At 52.7% G+C, this 15,462-nt stretch overlaps 1 protein-coding gene across 3 annotated transcripts in view; it reads left to right on the top strand.

The window, feature by feature from the left end:
* Positions 1-3,130: 3,130 nt before the first annotated feature.
* Positions 3,131-15,462, top strand: part of ESYT3 (extended synaptotagmin 3) — a 49,919-nt gene continuing 37,587 nt past the window's right edge. For 2 of the 3 annotated variants that reach the window (XM_027582701.2, XM_027582703.2), the window contains exon 1: positions 3,131-3,655. In XM_027582701.2, the coding sequence (XP_027438502.2) occupies positions 3,329-3,655 (327 nt within the window). In that variant the 5' untranslated portion in view covers positions 3,131-3,328. The remainder of the gene's footprint in view (positions 3,656-15,462) is intronic. The other variant, XM_027582702.2, reaches the window with a different exon arrangement.

The following is a 15,462-nucleotide window of genomic DNA, read 5'->3' on the forward strand; positions in this document are numbered from 1 at the left end:
CTTTTATGAGATGTTACATTTTTTAAAAAGATGAAATCGTAGGTACACCTTTAGCCTTCTTTGTTATTTAGGTCTCAGCACAAATGTCTTCTTCTCAGAGAGCCCTTTCCAACTCACCCCGGCGAAAACTGCCCTCCGCCCTCCACCAGTCACCCTCACCCCCCTCACTGCATTGTCTTCATTGTGCATTTCCTTACCTGCTCTTCTCCTGTTCTTTGTCTGTCTTCTTTCACTAGAATGTCAGCTCTCTAGGAACAGGGAGCCTATCGAGTCTGTTCACCGTGAATCTCCTGGGCCTAGAACAGTGCCTGGCACTTGGTAGTTGGCTGTGTTAGTTTCCAAGGGCGGCCATAACAACATACCACAAACTGGAGGGCTTAAAACAACAGACATTTTTTCTTTTTCACTGCCCTGGGACTAGCAATCCGAAATCACGGTGTGGGCAGGACCGAGCTCTCTCTGAGGGTTCTGGGGAAGACTCCTTCCTTGTCTCATTCTTTCTCCCTGGTTTGTAGCTGCATCTCTCTGGTTTCTACTACTGTCGTCCCATGACCTTCTTCCTCTGCGTCTCTGTTTCGGAATCTCCATTTTCATAAGGACCAGTCATTAGATTTAGAGTCCACCCTAATCCAGTATGATCTCCTCTCAGCTTGATTACAACTACCAAGACCCCCCTTGAAAATAAAATAACATTCACAGATACCAAGGATTAGGACTTCAACACATTTTTTGGGGGGGGACACCATTTGACCCATAAGAGTAGCTGATAAATATACTGAACATATTGAAATGATTTAGTGTTCTCTGAAAAACTGCTATAATATTATGAACTGTCAAATGAGTTCAGGCAAAGGCTTTGGAAGATACCATTCTGCCCAGGTTTTGTGATGATCCAACATTACATAAAATGTCTTTTACTGGCTATAGTAACTAGAGTGTCCAGGTCAAGGGAAATAATGGCTCCAATGTTCTAGGCACAGATTCAGCCTCAGGTGGGATATGAAATTTTAGGTGCCACATTCTCAGTGTTCTTACATATTTAGTTTATGAGAGCAATTTAATGGCATTATAAAGTTTGGACAAGAAAATCAGCCATAATCCCACCACCCTAACGTACTTTGGGGAAAATTCAAGAGGGGAACTTTCCAGGTAGAAGAAACAGCAAATACAAAAGCCTTGAGGCATCCGTGAGCTTGGTGTGTTCAAGGAGCAGAGAAGGCAGTGCAGCTGGGGGGTAGCAGTGGTCCACAGGATGATCCAAGCCTCTTACTGGACATCTTTGTGGGTGTCCATCCAGCTCACAAGTCAGCAACCTTCCATTATCTGCTAATTGTCCTCCAAACACCTTACCCTCCACAGCCCCTCTGTAAGCACACTAACAGGAGGAGGATGTGGTGTGGACCTGGTGTGCATGAAGAGGGGTGGGGATGATGGATACAATTGGATCCTCTCTCCGGAGCATTTGGAATTGGGACAGGATAAGGGTCGAGCAGTCTCTGGAAAGTTCTGTGACCCTGGAAGCTGTGAGAAAGGCGCTGGGTTCTCCACTTCAGCCAGACGCAGAGGGGGGAGATCAATTGGAAGAGTAACAGGGAATCAGGGCTGAGTCAACAGTCAGCTTCCTGGTGCATCCATCCTGACATCCAGCAGCATTCCTGCCTCAAGTTTCAGGGCACTTGCCGATATTCCTATCATACATTCTCAGTTCTTTAGCATAAGTTGATTTGGGTCAACCAATAAGAGAAGCGTTTTGAGTAAAAGAATTCTGTGGTCAAATAATTTGGGTAACAGTGAGTTAAATAAAATTGAACAGTTTTCTATCTGCAGGACTTCTCAGAGCCTTTAATAGGATTGTGTACAACCAAAAAGGAGCTCTCCAAAAACAAAACAAAACAAAACAAAACAAAACAAAACAAAAACCCTCAAGTGAGTCGCATTTCCTACATTGATTTCCCAGGTTACACTGGGAAAGACTGTAACAGTGTTTAAGCTGGGAGGTTTTCAGCTTCCATTTTGGTTGAGTCCTGGAAGGTTGAGAATGATGGAGGGCCCAACTATTCTGACCACCAGGAACAAGCCTGTTATTGAAAACACTCATTGCAGCGAGTAATTTTATCCAATAGACAAGGATAAGGCCAGAGAAGAGCAACACCTGAAGGGACAGAGAGAAAGAATATAGTTATCTTCTGGTTGTTGTCCATTGGGTCCACCCTTTCAGTGAAATTCCTGAAAGCTCAGAATCATTCCAGTACATTTGTCAACTCCAGAATCACATTCCAGTAATGGATGTGCTCACTCATGCAAGCCGCCTAAAATGTATGCCCATCCACAAGATGATTTATGTCTGAATGTGGAGACCGAGACTCCCCTGCTCGGATAATTCAGAAAAGGGTTAGATAGAAACTATAGGCTTCACAACTGACCCCCAAGCACCCTAGGGCTTGCCCTTCATCTCTCTTGTGTCCACCTGTCACCTGCTGTGTTGGGCACCCCAGAGACTAGCAGGACGGCCTGGCCACCCCCACCTGGGAACTCGGAGTCCGATGATGCAGGGAATTAAGATCCAAACTGACACCCGACAGAGAGTGGGGAATGCGGGGCAGAGGGCATCGCGGGACACAAAAGGAACGCTGGGCTTGGCTAGGTTGGGTTGGGGGCCAGGTCTAAGCTTTACGAGATGCCAGAGGAGGGGGCAGAGATGCCCGGCTCTAGGGGCCAGTCAGGCCCACCCTTGGGTGGGGAGGCCCGGCGAGCTGGTCCGTGGAGGGCCTCGAACGACCAGCTAACAACCCATACTAGACTGCCTATTGTAGACTGGGTGTAGGAAACAGGTTTTATGTGATGTTTATCCATGACAAGCCATTTGTCCACATGCCTCGCTGAGTCATACACCGCCCGGGGCGGCACGTAATCCAACCAGGGCTCTACCGGGGCGTTGCAGCTGCGCCCTCCTCTGACGCCTGCGCGCGACGTTGGGGTCGAAGGGCACCCACGCCCGCTTGCTCCTCTGCAGAAACCCCGCAGCCGCCCCGCCCACGACCTGACCCCGCCCCCTTCCCTGGACCCAAGCCCTGGGGGCGGAGACGTCGGCAGCGGCGAGCCTGGCCAGGGGAGCAGCGCGGCACCAGCGCCCAGCGTCTGCAGACTACGCGCCCTAGTGCGAGGCGCTCCTACAGGTGAGCGCCTAGACCGCACGGGCGAGTCCCGCAGGGCAGGGCGGCGCGGTGCCCGGGTTCTCGCACTTGGAGGACCGATGTGCCCGGGTGTCGGGGCGCGTGGACCTGGGCTCGGGTGAAGCTCTGGGAAAGGGCAACACGGCGGCGACGAGATGCAAGCGGAGGAGCCCTGCGCCCCTGGCGCCCCTGGTGCCCCGAGAAGCCAGCGCGCACCCAGTCCCGAGCCGCGCCTGTCCAGCCAGCTGCTGCCCGAACTCTACACCTTCGTGGCGCGAGTGCTGTTCTACCTGGCTCCCGTCTACCTGGCCGGCTACCTGGGGTTCAGCATAACCTGGCTGCTGCTCGGCGCTCTGCTGTGGATGTGGTGGCGCAGGAACCGCCGCGGGAAGCTTGGGCGCCTGGCGGCCGCCTTCGAATTCCTAGACAACGAACGCCAGTTCATTAGCCGCGAGCTGCGGGACCAGCACCTGCCGGCCTGGGTGAGCTGGGCCGAGCCGGGCAGCGGTCGGAGGTGGGGCGGATGCTCTTAGAGGTTTGGAAAGAACCTGCGGTCGGCCAGGGAGCTGGGGGCGGCAGCTCCGCGATCCGCACACCTGATGCCCCACCAAGCCCCGGAGCACAGACCCCTGGCCGCGGCGTCCCTCAGTCTCCCCACCACCGCCGGTCCGGGTCGGGGGGACTTAGGTTTCACTTAAGGGCCCAGAGCCTGGGAGAAAAGTCACGGGCGGGCCACACCCAGGAAAAAAAAAAAAGGGCATCTGGGACTTTGCAGAGTTACTCAGGACGGAAGCAGAAGGCCTTCCACCCGCCTGTTGATTCAAAGAAAGAACGCTGGGTGCAAAATTGATCCGCAAATGCAGCAGTGACAGAAACTGCAGACCAGTTGCCTCAGCAGAGGTCCGGACAGACAGAGGAGGGCCAAGAGGGGGCCGGGATTGAAGGGATGGGGTGGGAGGCTGGGTCACCAGCTTCTCTCCCTCCCTCTGCCTGGTAGGGATGCTCAGACGTGCCCAGACACATTCACACTCCACAACTACAGACCCATCTCTTGGTGTGGAATGGCCTGGACTAGGGTTTCTCAAATGCTTCCGGTCCTGAGAATCACCTGGCCCACTTAACAAAAACAAGTTCTGAGCCCACCCCACAACTCCCAGGTGGGGCTGAGGCACCTGGGTGAATTTGGGGAACACCGGCAACAGGGGCATTGGGTCCAAGCTTTGGTCTGGTCTGTGGCAAAACTACACTTCTGGGTGCTTCTCTGATTCTTCCAGATAGGCTCAGGCCCACAGGGAGAGATGACCAGAAGCCACCAGACCCCTCATTTCCTCTGGCCTGGGGCCTTTATTCTAAAATTCAGCCCCACCCTGACAGTAGCCAGTAAAATGAGATGTGCGAGGAACATATTAGAAAGTCCTGTTTATATTTGTCTTTAAAACGAGAGAAATTAAGCCTTACTATATTAGTTAGCTATGGTGGCTATAACAAAATACCACAGACACAGACAACAGAAGTTCATCAAGATCGAGGTGTCAGCACGGTTTGCTTCTTCTGAGGCTTCTCTTTGGTTTGTAGATGGCTGTCTCCACCATGTCTTCTTATGGTCTTCCCTCTGTAGATATCTGTGTCCAAATTTCCCCCTTTTGTAAGGTCACCAGATTGGGTTAGGGCCCATCCTAATGACCTTATTTTAACTTAATCACCTACTTAAAGGCCTTGTTTCTAAAAACAGTCACATTCTGGGTTACTGGGGGGGTTAGGATTTCAACAAACCAGTTTGGGGACTATGGTTCACTTCGTAACACTGATATTTAATATATGGATTGACAGTACAGTTTTGTAAATTGGTTTACATATATTGAGGATGAGGGGGCCCAAACTTTGCTAAGGGTGCACAATAAAAAAGCACAGTGACAACTTTCCTCGGATAGCAGCCATGGGAACAGTATTTGGGGCCCATCTCCCAAACTTGGTTATCCTGATTATTCTTTGGGGGCTTGTGATCCTGAAAGATCTGGATCCAGAGAGCAGGCCTGGACCTATCCACACTCCTTGCTCATTGTTGAAGGAGTCTTGGATGCCTGTCAAACCTCTGTTGGGACCCCATGGTGGCTTCAACCCATGAGGGTGAACTTGTAAGGCCTCACCAAGTGACAGGCCTCCCTTTCTGCCCTTTCTTGGATTAGGGAACACCTCTAGACACTTAGTTGTGTACAAAAGGCAGTGTTTCTGAAATTGAGGCAAGGATCAGATCCTGTAGGAGCTTTGACATGCCCCAACCATCACCACCTGCCCCCATGCACATAAACACCAGAAGCAATGTGAAACTAGCCAACAGGGAGCTCAGCCTGATGGGTGAGACAACACAAGAAGCTATCTCACCTCATAAGACAGACCCCAGGCCTGACCCAGCTGGGCATAGGGACACACAGAGGAAGGTGATGGTGTCTCTCCTACCAAGAGGGCAGTCTGGGGCAGGAAGTAGATGCATATAGGTAGGTAATTGCCATGGAGGTCTCAGAGAAGCCAGAGTTAGGAGTCTGGACAGAGTCCAGGCAAGGGTCAAAAGTGTGAAGGACATCCCACTTGACTTCCATAGCAGAGTGTCCCAGGCCACAGCCTCCTTCTTCCTTGCCAGAGTTCTGGGAGGGGCCTGGCCTCAGCTCGCATTCTCCAGACTCTCCTGGCTGGTGGGCCGGGCCTGGATTGCCTTTTGGGTTGAGGCAGTGGTGCTGCAAAGGGCATTCCGAGCTGGGGGTGGCTTTTGAGCACAGCGTGGCCAGTGTACGAGGGAGCCCACGTGGTTTGGTTTGGTTTGGCCGAAGTGTGTAGTAGGAGCTGGTGGACAGGGGCCACACTGAGGCGGGCTTGGTGGAGGTTGGGCCTGATTCTGAAGGCCACAAGGAGCCTGTGGAAGGCTTTGGAAAGACCCTGTAAAAAGCAGCGTGGGTGGGGGGTGGGGGGAGGAATGAAGCTGGAGAAGAGAGACCAGATGAGAAATTGATTTAAGCCAAGACGATGATAGCGGGGCCGGAGGAGAGGGACGAGAGACGGGCAGGAGTGGGACTCTGGAGACTTGGTGGCCCCTAGTTAGTGCGAGGGAGGGATCCAGGGATCTTCCAGGGTGTTTTCTGATCTGGGTCGCTGGGCATCCAGAATGAGAAGCAGGTCTGGGAGATGGGTGGTGGGAACGCCTGCGTAGAGTGAGTAACTAGATGCAAGTGTGGGCTTTTCGCCCTGCCTCATGGAAGTTGCCGAGCCTGGGGATGATGTAGAAAACCTGGAAGCTACTTGTTTGAATATTCTCCCGTCTTGTCCCTGTCTTCCGAGGAACACATTCGGAGCCATGGCTCTGGGTATGGCGGGGGCAGCGTGCCCCTTGCCCACGACTTTAGAGCATGGTGTCTTTATCCCTATACGTGGGCCTTTCAGTCATGCCTATTTCCCTGTTTGAGAACTGCTTTCCTTGCAAGGAAGTGGGGTCGATGACTTATGACCTCCTTGGTCTCAAGAAATATTTTTAAAAAATAACAGATTGCAAACCCATAGTTGGGGCAGGGGTTGAAGAAGAGTTGAGGGTCTTGGCTACAGCACTCAGGCACGGTCCCACAAGTCATCCCTTGCACGGCAGCACCCAGTGAGGGGGAGGGGAACGCAGTCCGCATGCTGCTTGGAAAGGTCATCTTGTTCTACTTTGCACCAAGCCCCCGTGCCGGGGTGGAGGCCCAGGCCAGGCTGAGCTGGAACAAGCCTCCCCTGCCAGGCCATGGTGGCCACGGCTAGTTCTCAATGAAGCCAAGGCTCCTTCTCAACACATTGCTCCAAGCTGCTGCCCCCAGGTGATCTTAGAGAGTCCTTTCCCTCGCTGGGCCTCAGTGTCCCCACCTGTGAAAGGCAGTTGTTTCTGGTCAAACCTCACACAGCCCTGCCCCTCCTCTGGTTCCCTTCTGTGCAAGAGCTAGCTGGAAGAAAGGATGCCTCTGCTTTAAAAGGGGTCAGGAGTATAGAAGCCGTGGATTCTCCTGCGGTGTGAACGTGGCCTGGCCACTTGGCGAGAGCGGGCCACACTGCCTCCACTGCTCGTGCTCTGAGCAAGGAGCCACTGCCACTCGCTGTTCATGTGCAAATGTGTGTGTGTGTGAATGGTTTGTGGTAGACTTTTACATAGATCTTGCACACGGTTTTTAGATCTATTTTTTCAAGGAACGAAGAGCCTTTTCCATGAGCCCACCCTGCCGGGGCTGGGGACTGGGGACAGCACAGTGCCGAAAGTGGAGTCCTTGCTGCCGCCGAGCTGGAGAAAGCCCAGCTCCGCCATCCCATCTCGCCACAGGCCCGGCAGGGTCGGTTCTGCAGGCAGTGGCGGCCGCGGCCGCAGAGCTGTCCACAGAGAGGAGGCGCGGGTGCGCTCAGGGGGCCTGGATTCTCAGTCTCCCAGGCCTCCTGACACTACCTTTCCCCAGTATGACACTCATCACCAAGGGTCTCGCCAGCAGACACATCTGTCCGTGGCCCCAGCTCTAGCTGGGCTTGCTCTCCTGCCCGCTGATAGCAATCATTTGGCAGCGTTGTTGGGGACAATTAACCCCGTGTATCTGCTGGGATGGGGGTGGGGGCTGATGTGATGTGGTGGCAGGTACAGACTTGGAGTCTGATGCTCAGTCACGGGTTGGGGGGGGGCCCTTGAGAAGGGCCCCTGTGTCCCCTGGGCCCCTGATTCCCCTCTGAAAATGGCGAGGCTTTAGGAGATGCTCTGTGGAGTCATTTTAGCTTTTGGTCTGCCATCATGAGTCGGTCCCAAGTTGGCTTTTCTGTAGTGCCGCGGGCCCACAGGACCCTGTTCGGCAGCGTTTCTTGCCTACCTGTCATCTAACTGGGTGCACCTTGGGGTAATCAGCTAGGCAAGCACCAGGGAGAAATGAACTGTTCACACAAAGCAGGGAGCACTCCTGGGCTCCCAGTGGTGTCCCTGGGATGGTCCCCTCCAAGCCTCCCTGCCAGCATTCAGGCCGAGGACCAGGGTTGAGTACGTTGCTTTCCTGGGGCCGAGTTTGACATTCCTTCTGTGGGTGGAGCAGTAGTCTGTCAGGGCCCAGGCTCTCCTGATCTGTCCGGTACTGACACTTTTGTTAATTAGAGGAAGTAACTGCAATGACAGCTCTGAGCTGGGCTGGCCACTCCCATTAGCTCAGTTCTCGATGCCCGTGCCGTGGGACCTGGTCTTAAACATCTGCTTGGAGTGAGGGGACTTCTTACTTGTGAGGTCGCTGCAGCCCTGTGAGGTCATGCGTATGGCTTGGAGTCAGGCTTGTCCTTGGGAAGGAAGAGGCACAGCATGTTTTAGTCATGTCCCTTGGGTCTCTGCCCCGCATCTTAGTGATGCTTCACGGACTGATCCTGTCTTGGGCCAGGATTGGGCAAGAAGAGGGACAGAATGTGGGCGTCCGCCCCTCCAGGCCCAACGCAGGGATCTTAGGCATCCGTGCGTTCATTGCTATACTCTCAGTCAGCAAACATCTCTCCAGGGCTTGCAATGTGTCAGGCCCAGTGCTGCAGGCTGGCCGATGATAGGAGGGACACGTGGTCCCCGCCCGCAAGGAATCCCTGGTCTGGATGGGGATTCAGACCTGCTAGAACCGCCTTCCCTGATTCAGTGTGATCAGTCCTATGAGGTGGCTATGCAAGGCTCCGAGAAAGCCTGGGGGAGGGGAGCTAATCCAGGCTCTGAAGGGGCCCACGAAGCGACACTTTGGTGTTGCTGGCTGTGGTAGGGGGTAGCGTCTCCAGAGGGACTCTGGGCAGGTTTGGTCACTTGAGCTCATAATCTCATTCTGGGGTGAGCAGATTTTGGGACAGCAATTTAGGATACCCAAACTCACATGATACAGTGGTTTAACAGAAAAAGTAAGAGCTTTAGAATACAACAGATTTAGCAAGGCAGTTAACCTTCTTGCTTTAGGTACAAGGGGCTGAAGTTTTCTGTAACAGAAGTGTCCACAGCAGGGGCGCCTGGGTGGCTCAGTGGTTAAGCTCAGGTCATGATCCCAGGGTCCTGGGATGGAGCCCCTGCATCGGGCTCCCTGCTCGGCGGGAAGCCTGCTTCTCCCTCTCCCACTCCCCCTGCTTGTGTTCCCTCTCTCGCTGTGCCTCTCTCTGTCAGATAAATAAAATCTTAAAAAAAAAAAAAAAAGTGTCCACAGCAACCTTTTCTCCAAGCCAAGTACCTGAGGGCCTTAGTAATGGGGAGGTCACGTGGTGGATAAGCTCAGGGCCATGGCAGGCGACAACCATTGTCCTCCTCTTCCGTCGTGGCCCCCTGTCCCATGGGCGGGAAGTGTGGTGAGCTGGCCACCAGCTTCCATTGGCCTCCTAGCCCGGTCTTGACAGCAGGTTGAGCTGGCACTTCAATGGGAATGTCCCCAGTCACTCCGGCGGGACTGCTGGGGGCTGTACACTGTCCCCTGAAGGCCACAACCCAGCTACACAGAGGAGCAGGGGACTGGGACCCAGGCTTCCCTGCCCCCTTCCTGACCCTCCCACCCCTCCATTCAGAGTTACTCCTCCTGGGAGACTTGCAGGGGTTTTTAATTGAGGGAAACCTAGAGCTTAAAGCCCCAACGTATTCACACGCGCTTGAGAAAAGTGCTTTCTCTCTCCCTCCTCCTTTCCTGCAAATAGTGAAGAGGGAAAATGTTCTGCCCCAGTGGGGACTAGTAAGGGGGAAAGTCCTGTTCTCTTTCCCCTGCCTTTCCAGCCAAGGGAATGAGAGTTCACCCCCTCAGGCCACAGGGGGAGTCAGGGCTGGAGGCGGGGTGGCTGCTTCTGCTCAAGAAGCCCCATGGCGGCGCACCAGGAGTCCCCCAGACGCCTAGAGTAAAGAGCCAGGGGGCTTCTCAAGGATGCGGGATGTTTCAAAACCTCGGAGTCACCCACTCCATTCTTTTACCCTTGTTGTGTTTACTTTTTTAAGTCGTTGGTTGTAAATTGGTTAAAAATCTGGTTTTTCTGGTTATAAAAGTGAAAGTATTCCCATTGTAGAATATTTGGAAATGGCCTAAAAGGATTAGAACAAGTGTTTACAGTCCCTCCACCCAGAACACTGTTCTATCTGTGTGTACTTCTTCTGTATGGAAGGTGTGTGAAAACAGTTTTTAAAAATACTTGTACCCTTTTTTCCTTTTTCCTATTTCTTTCTGTTCTTAACATTAGATTACCAACATTCTCCAAAAAACATGTTTAAGGATTATGATATCCTTCATACGTACCCCGCGCTGCTGAACCGTTTCTAGCATTGATTAGCTATTATTTCCCAGCATGTCCTCCTCATGTGGCTAGCTGAGGTGGGTGGCGTGTCCTAGATCTGTTTGGATTTTCTGCCTCTGACCTGCCAGCCTGGCTCCCTTGACCTTTCCTTCAAGTCCAAGCCCGCCCCCCCCCCGGCCCCGCCCCAGATCCTACTCGCCGGGTCCTCACAGTACCTGGAGCCTGTGTCACCCCACTTCCTTTCTGGACCTGCACCTGCCGATCTTCCTGACTTTTCCTCCCGACTGAACATTCTTCTAGGGCAAAGGTGTGTTCCCTGCTCACGTCTGTGCCCTCAGTTCCTCGCTCGGTGCCCAGTGCATAGTAGGCTCTCAGGAAAAGTCTGTCCCACAGGTGCTATAGTTGAGTGCTGCGGGAATCTTAGTCCGTGTTTCTCAAGTTCCTTACCATGGATTCCTGCATGTTTAACTCATGTCAAAGCTTAGGAACACCTGGGGGCACCTGGATGGCTCAGTCGGTTAAGCGTCTGCCTTCAGCTCCCAGAGTCCTGGAAATGAGCCCTGCATCGAGCTCCCTGCTCAGCGGGGAGCCTGCTTCTTCTCCCTCTGCCCCTCTCCCTGCTCATGCTCATGCTCTCTCTTTCTCCCAAATAAATAAAATCTTAAAAAAAAAAAAAGCGTAGGAACACCTTAAAGATTCTCATTCCCCCACTTCACTGTGGCCTCATCAGCATCGAGTATTACATTTTTTGGTCTTTTTTTTTTTTTAAGATTTTATTTGTTTATTTGACAGAGAGAGACACAGCGAGAGAGGGAACCCAAGCAGGGGGAGTGGGAGAGGGAGAAGCAGGCTTCCTGCCGAGCAGGGAGCCCGATGCGGGGCTTGATCCCAGGACCCTGGGATCACGACCTGAGCCGAAGGCAGCCGTCCAACCGACTGAGCCACCCAGGTGCCCCTGTTTTTTGGTTTTTTAAGGCATACGTCATTCTATTACACTTTGCAGATAATTGCTGCCTTTTTTTTTTTTTAACAAATTGAAGGTTTGTGGCAACCCTGCATTGAGCAAGTCTATCAGTGCATTTTCCCAATAGCATTTGGTCACTTTATGTCCCTGTGTCACATTTTCATTATCCTTGCAGTATTTCAGACTTTTTCATCATTATTATATTTGGTGATCTGTGATTAGTGAGTATGACTTCCTGAAAGCTCAGGGGATGGTTAGCATTTTTTAGCAATAAAGTATTTTTTGATTAAGGTATGTACATTTTTTAAACATAATACTATTGCACACTTAATAGACTACAGTGTAGTGTAAACATAGCTTTTATATGGGAACCTGAAAAATTCGTTTGACTCGTTTTATTGTAATATTCACTTCATCACAGTGATCTAGAACCAAACCTGCCTATACTAGTTTGATAAGCAAAAAATACGTTTTTTAACCTCGGGCATTACCAAACCTAACTGCCTGAACTCTCTGGTGACTCACCATTATACTCAGGTCTCCATGAAAAAAACGCCTCTGTGCACGGCTCAGGGCAGCCCCTCTGTGCTCCAAGCCCTTATTCCTCAGCAAAGGGGAATTCCTCAGCTCCTGGCACCGGTATTCTCGTCCCCAGTGACTGCCTCTGCAGTTTTACCTGCACGGTGTCCTCCTCCCACTGGGTCCAGTTGACTTAGGCCGGTCTGCAGGCTGGGTGTATTGTTAAAGAGCCTATGGAGTTTAGAACAGCATTAGACGAATTTCAAGTTGGCAAAATAATGTTTTCCTTTAAAGCAACTTTTGGCCGGGTAATTTTAAACAGAATGGTAGGCAGATTTAGAAGCAGTTTTTGTGGTTAAATGTTTACCTCTCAAGAACAGAGAGAAAATGGGTCAAAGGCTGTGCTTCACCAGGAAAAAAAGTGTATGAAATGAGGGACCGTTTTCTAGTAGAGGAGGAACCACCGAATAGGCACCACGGGGCAGGGGCCTATCTTGAAAGACCAGAGCCACGGGCCTCCCTGTGCAGGACCTCCCTGGGGGACACCCGGAATGAGGGGGCTCCTCTCTTCTTTGAGCGTGGGAGGGAGTTGGCAGCATCGGTTTGAGTCTGCGGGTGTGTGAGTGTAAGAATATGCACGCTGGTGCAAAGGACCATTCCCAGCAGAGAGGGTGTGTCCTTGTGTGGGCATGTGGCTGTGGCTGTGTAGTTCTGAGGGCGCGAGTCTCAGGTCTTCAGGGTACAAAGAGACAGACCTTCTCTGTACCTCTCCACGTCTGTGTGTGTGTTCAAGGTTGCTCCCATGGGAGGAGCCACCATCCCTGGGACAGGGAGTGAGCCAGGTTGGCCTGGTGGCAGGCAGGCCCTTTAAGTGCAGCCGTCTGATCCCCCTGCCTCCTGAGAGGGTCTGGTGGCCCAAAGCTGCTGCCCGGGCCCCCTAGCCCATCTGTGGCCCCTGGAGCCCTCCTTGGGCTCTGGCGCTGCTGGCTGCGGGCCATCACTCTGGCTCCATTCCCTCGCTGCTGTGGGATCATTTTTCCTAAAGGGTTTAAGAAATAAAGCACACGACACCTAGAGATGAAGCACTGATGTGCAGCGCCGTTGTGGTGGCCTCTGTGAGCCTGGAATTCTGACTTAGACTTGAGTTTGCTTTACAGTCTGTCTCTCTTCTCTGAGCTCTCATTACCTCCACTGCCTAAAAACTGCTGTCATTAAACTATGAGTGCACTCTGCCTGGGAGGCTTGGGCCCAAGCACAATAACAGCAGGAGAGGTGAGTTAGCATTAGGGAGGCCTCAGGGGCCGGCCGGGCCCCCCATCTTTTAAAGCTTCTCTGAGGGGCACTGCAGAGGCAAGGGCAGGCATCCGGGGTCCTGGTGACTTGACCACGGGCCCAGGCAACTTTGAGATTTTCCAGGCCTGCTTTGGGGAGGTGCTCATCCCTGTAATACATCGGTCAGGGTACTGTTCATGTTCTGGAGGATGAACCGTGCTAGGGCTCTGAATGTGTCTCCGTTGGGAGGAGAGTCGCATTCATCATCTCCTGATTGTAGACCTGGCCAGCGGAGGCATTGCAACCCCACTTCCCTCAGTCAGGAGAAACCTGAGGCAGCAGAGAGGGGCTCAGGACCAGACCCTGCTTCTCCTGCCCGCCCCCACCCCCACCCCCCACCTCCAGGAGCGCTTCCTACTCCTGCCGCCTGGCTGTAGAAAGCAGATGGGGGGTGGGAGTGGCTCACATTTTAGCGGCAGTGGCAGCGCCCAAAGCCAGGCAGACTCATAATATGGTGTTTCTCATCTGCTGGCTCTTGCCTCCCCTTGCTCTTTGTGGCACAAAAGATACTCCCTTTGTAAAAGAATCGAGGTCCATAGCTGCTGGTAAGAACTGGATGACAAAGCAGTATTCTCTCAGGAGTGACAGCTGGAGACACAGACAGTGACTTTGGAGCCCTAGTCAGGAGGCCCAGTGGGCGGAGGAGTCACCTTCTTCCAGGGCCTGAGCCGGTCCTTCAGCCTAGGGAGCCCTGAGCACTCACTCTCACACACTCTCCACCACCATGATCAGAACGACCTGGGAGCTCGTTAAAGATACACGTTTCCAGGCCCCTGCCCAAAGGCTTCAGGTTCCTGAATCAAAATCTCTGAGGGCCCTTACCAAGAACCCACGTTTGAAGGAGCTCTCCAGGTGGTGGTCTTGTGGACAAAAGGTTGAGACCCCCTGCCTGAGTCTGGCCCTTTGCATTGCCAGGAGGTGTGGGTGTCTCCCTCCTGGCTGGTCTCAGGGACCCCCAGCCTTGTGAGGTATTGGGACAAAAGTTCAGTGACCTTAGTGACTGACAGAACTTTAGACTTCAGTGACTGACAGAACTCAGTCTGAGTGGCCCTCCAGTCTTTTTCTGCCTTCCCCTCGTCTACCTACCTACCGAGGAAAGACATGCACAGAGGCTCCGATTGGGTCCCTCTGCCACGCCTCCCTGTGGAGCCCCCACCCCCCACCCCCCATGGGGCAGTTTCACGCAGGCGCCTCACAGGGGCGGGGCGCACCCCTCAGCCAATCAGCAGAGGACACTCCGCTGCGGTCCTTCTCCTTCAGCCTCAGCCACCTTCGCTGTGTTCTCCTCTCCTCATTTTCTCTTCTCCCTTCTCTGTGGTTTCCCAAAGCGCGGAGCCGCAGGCACCTGGAGATCTCGCAGAGAATTTCTGGGACTTTGGGTCAGACAGAGCTGGACACATAGCCCAGGTGGCATTGTTCTTGGCACGTACCTGAGGACAGAGGTGCCAGAGTGCACCTCCAGCATCTATGCAACTGCCGTCGACAGTCACCGCTTCTGGAGCATTTACCCTGAGCCAGGGAGGGTACCAAGCACATCACATGCATTGTCTCATTTACTCATCTCAGGGACTCTGTGAAATTGGCAGCATTGTACCCATCTTGTGGATGAGAAAACCGAGGCTGACAGAGGTGAAATTTTAAATGCACGAGGAATACTTTGACACTAAGATATGGACTTCACAGGCTGACACTTAAAGTGGGGAGGAAAAGGCTTAAACTGGGCTCAAATTATATGCAGGTGAAATGTGAGTTCTGGTCACCTGGGTGATCAGGGCAGGTACCAACTTGTCTCTGAGCCTCTCCTCATCTGTAAAATGAGGATGATTGTGGCTTTGCTGTGTACTTTATGGAGTATTAGGAGGATGAAATGAAAGTATCTGCAGAATGTCCTTTGTAAACTATAAAGCATGGTCTACCAGTGAAGACTCAGGTCCCTTGAGGGCAATCCTCTACTAAACTAGACTTTCTGTAAAAGAGGAAAACCTAGTAGTATGTAAGGTTTTCTTAAGAGGAGTAAGAGGGGGGCACCTGGGTGGCTCAGTGGTTAAGTGTCTGCCTTTGGCTCAGGTCATGATCCCGGAGTCCCAGGATCAAGTCCCGCATCTGGCTCCCTGCCCAGTGGGGAGTCTGCTTCTCTCTCTGCCCCTCACCCTGCTTGTGCTCTCTCTCGCTCTCTCTCAAATAAATAAACTATTTTTTAAAAAAAAAAAA

The sequence above is a fragment of the Zalophus californianus genome, chromosome 1, assembly GCF_009762305.2.
Source record: "Zalophus californianus isolate mZalCal1 chromosome 1, mZalCal1.pri.v2, whole genome shotgun sequence".
In the NCBI taxonomy this organism is placed as follows: Eukaryota; Metazoa; Chordata; class Mammalia; order Carnivora; family Otariidae; genus Zalophus; species Zalophus californianus.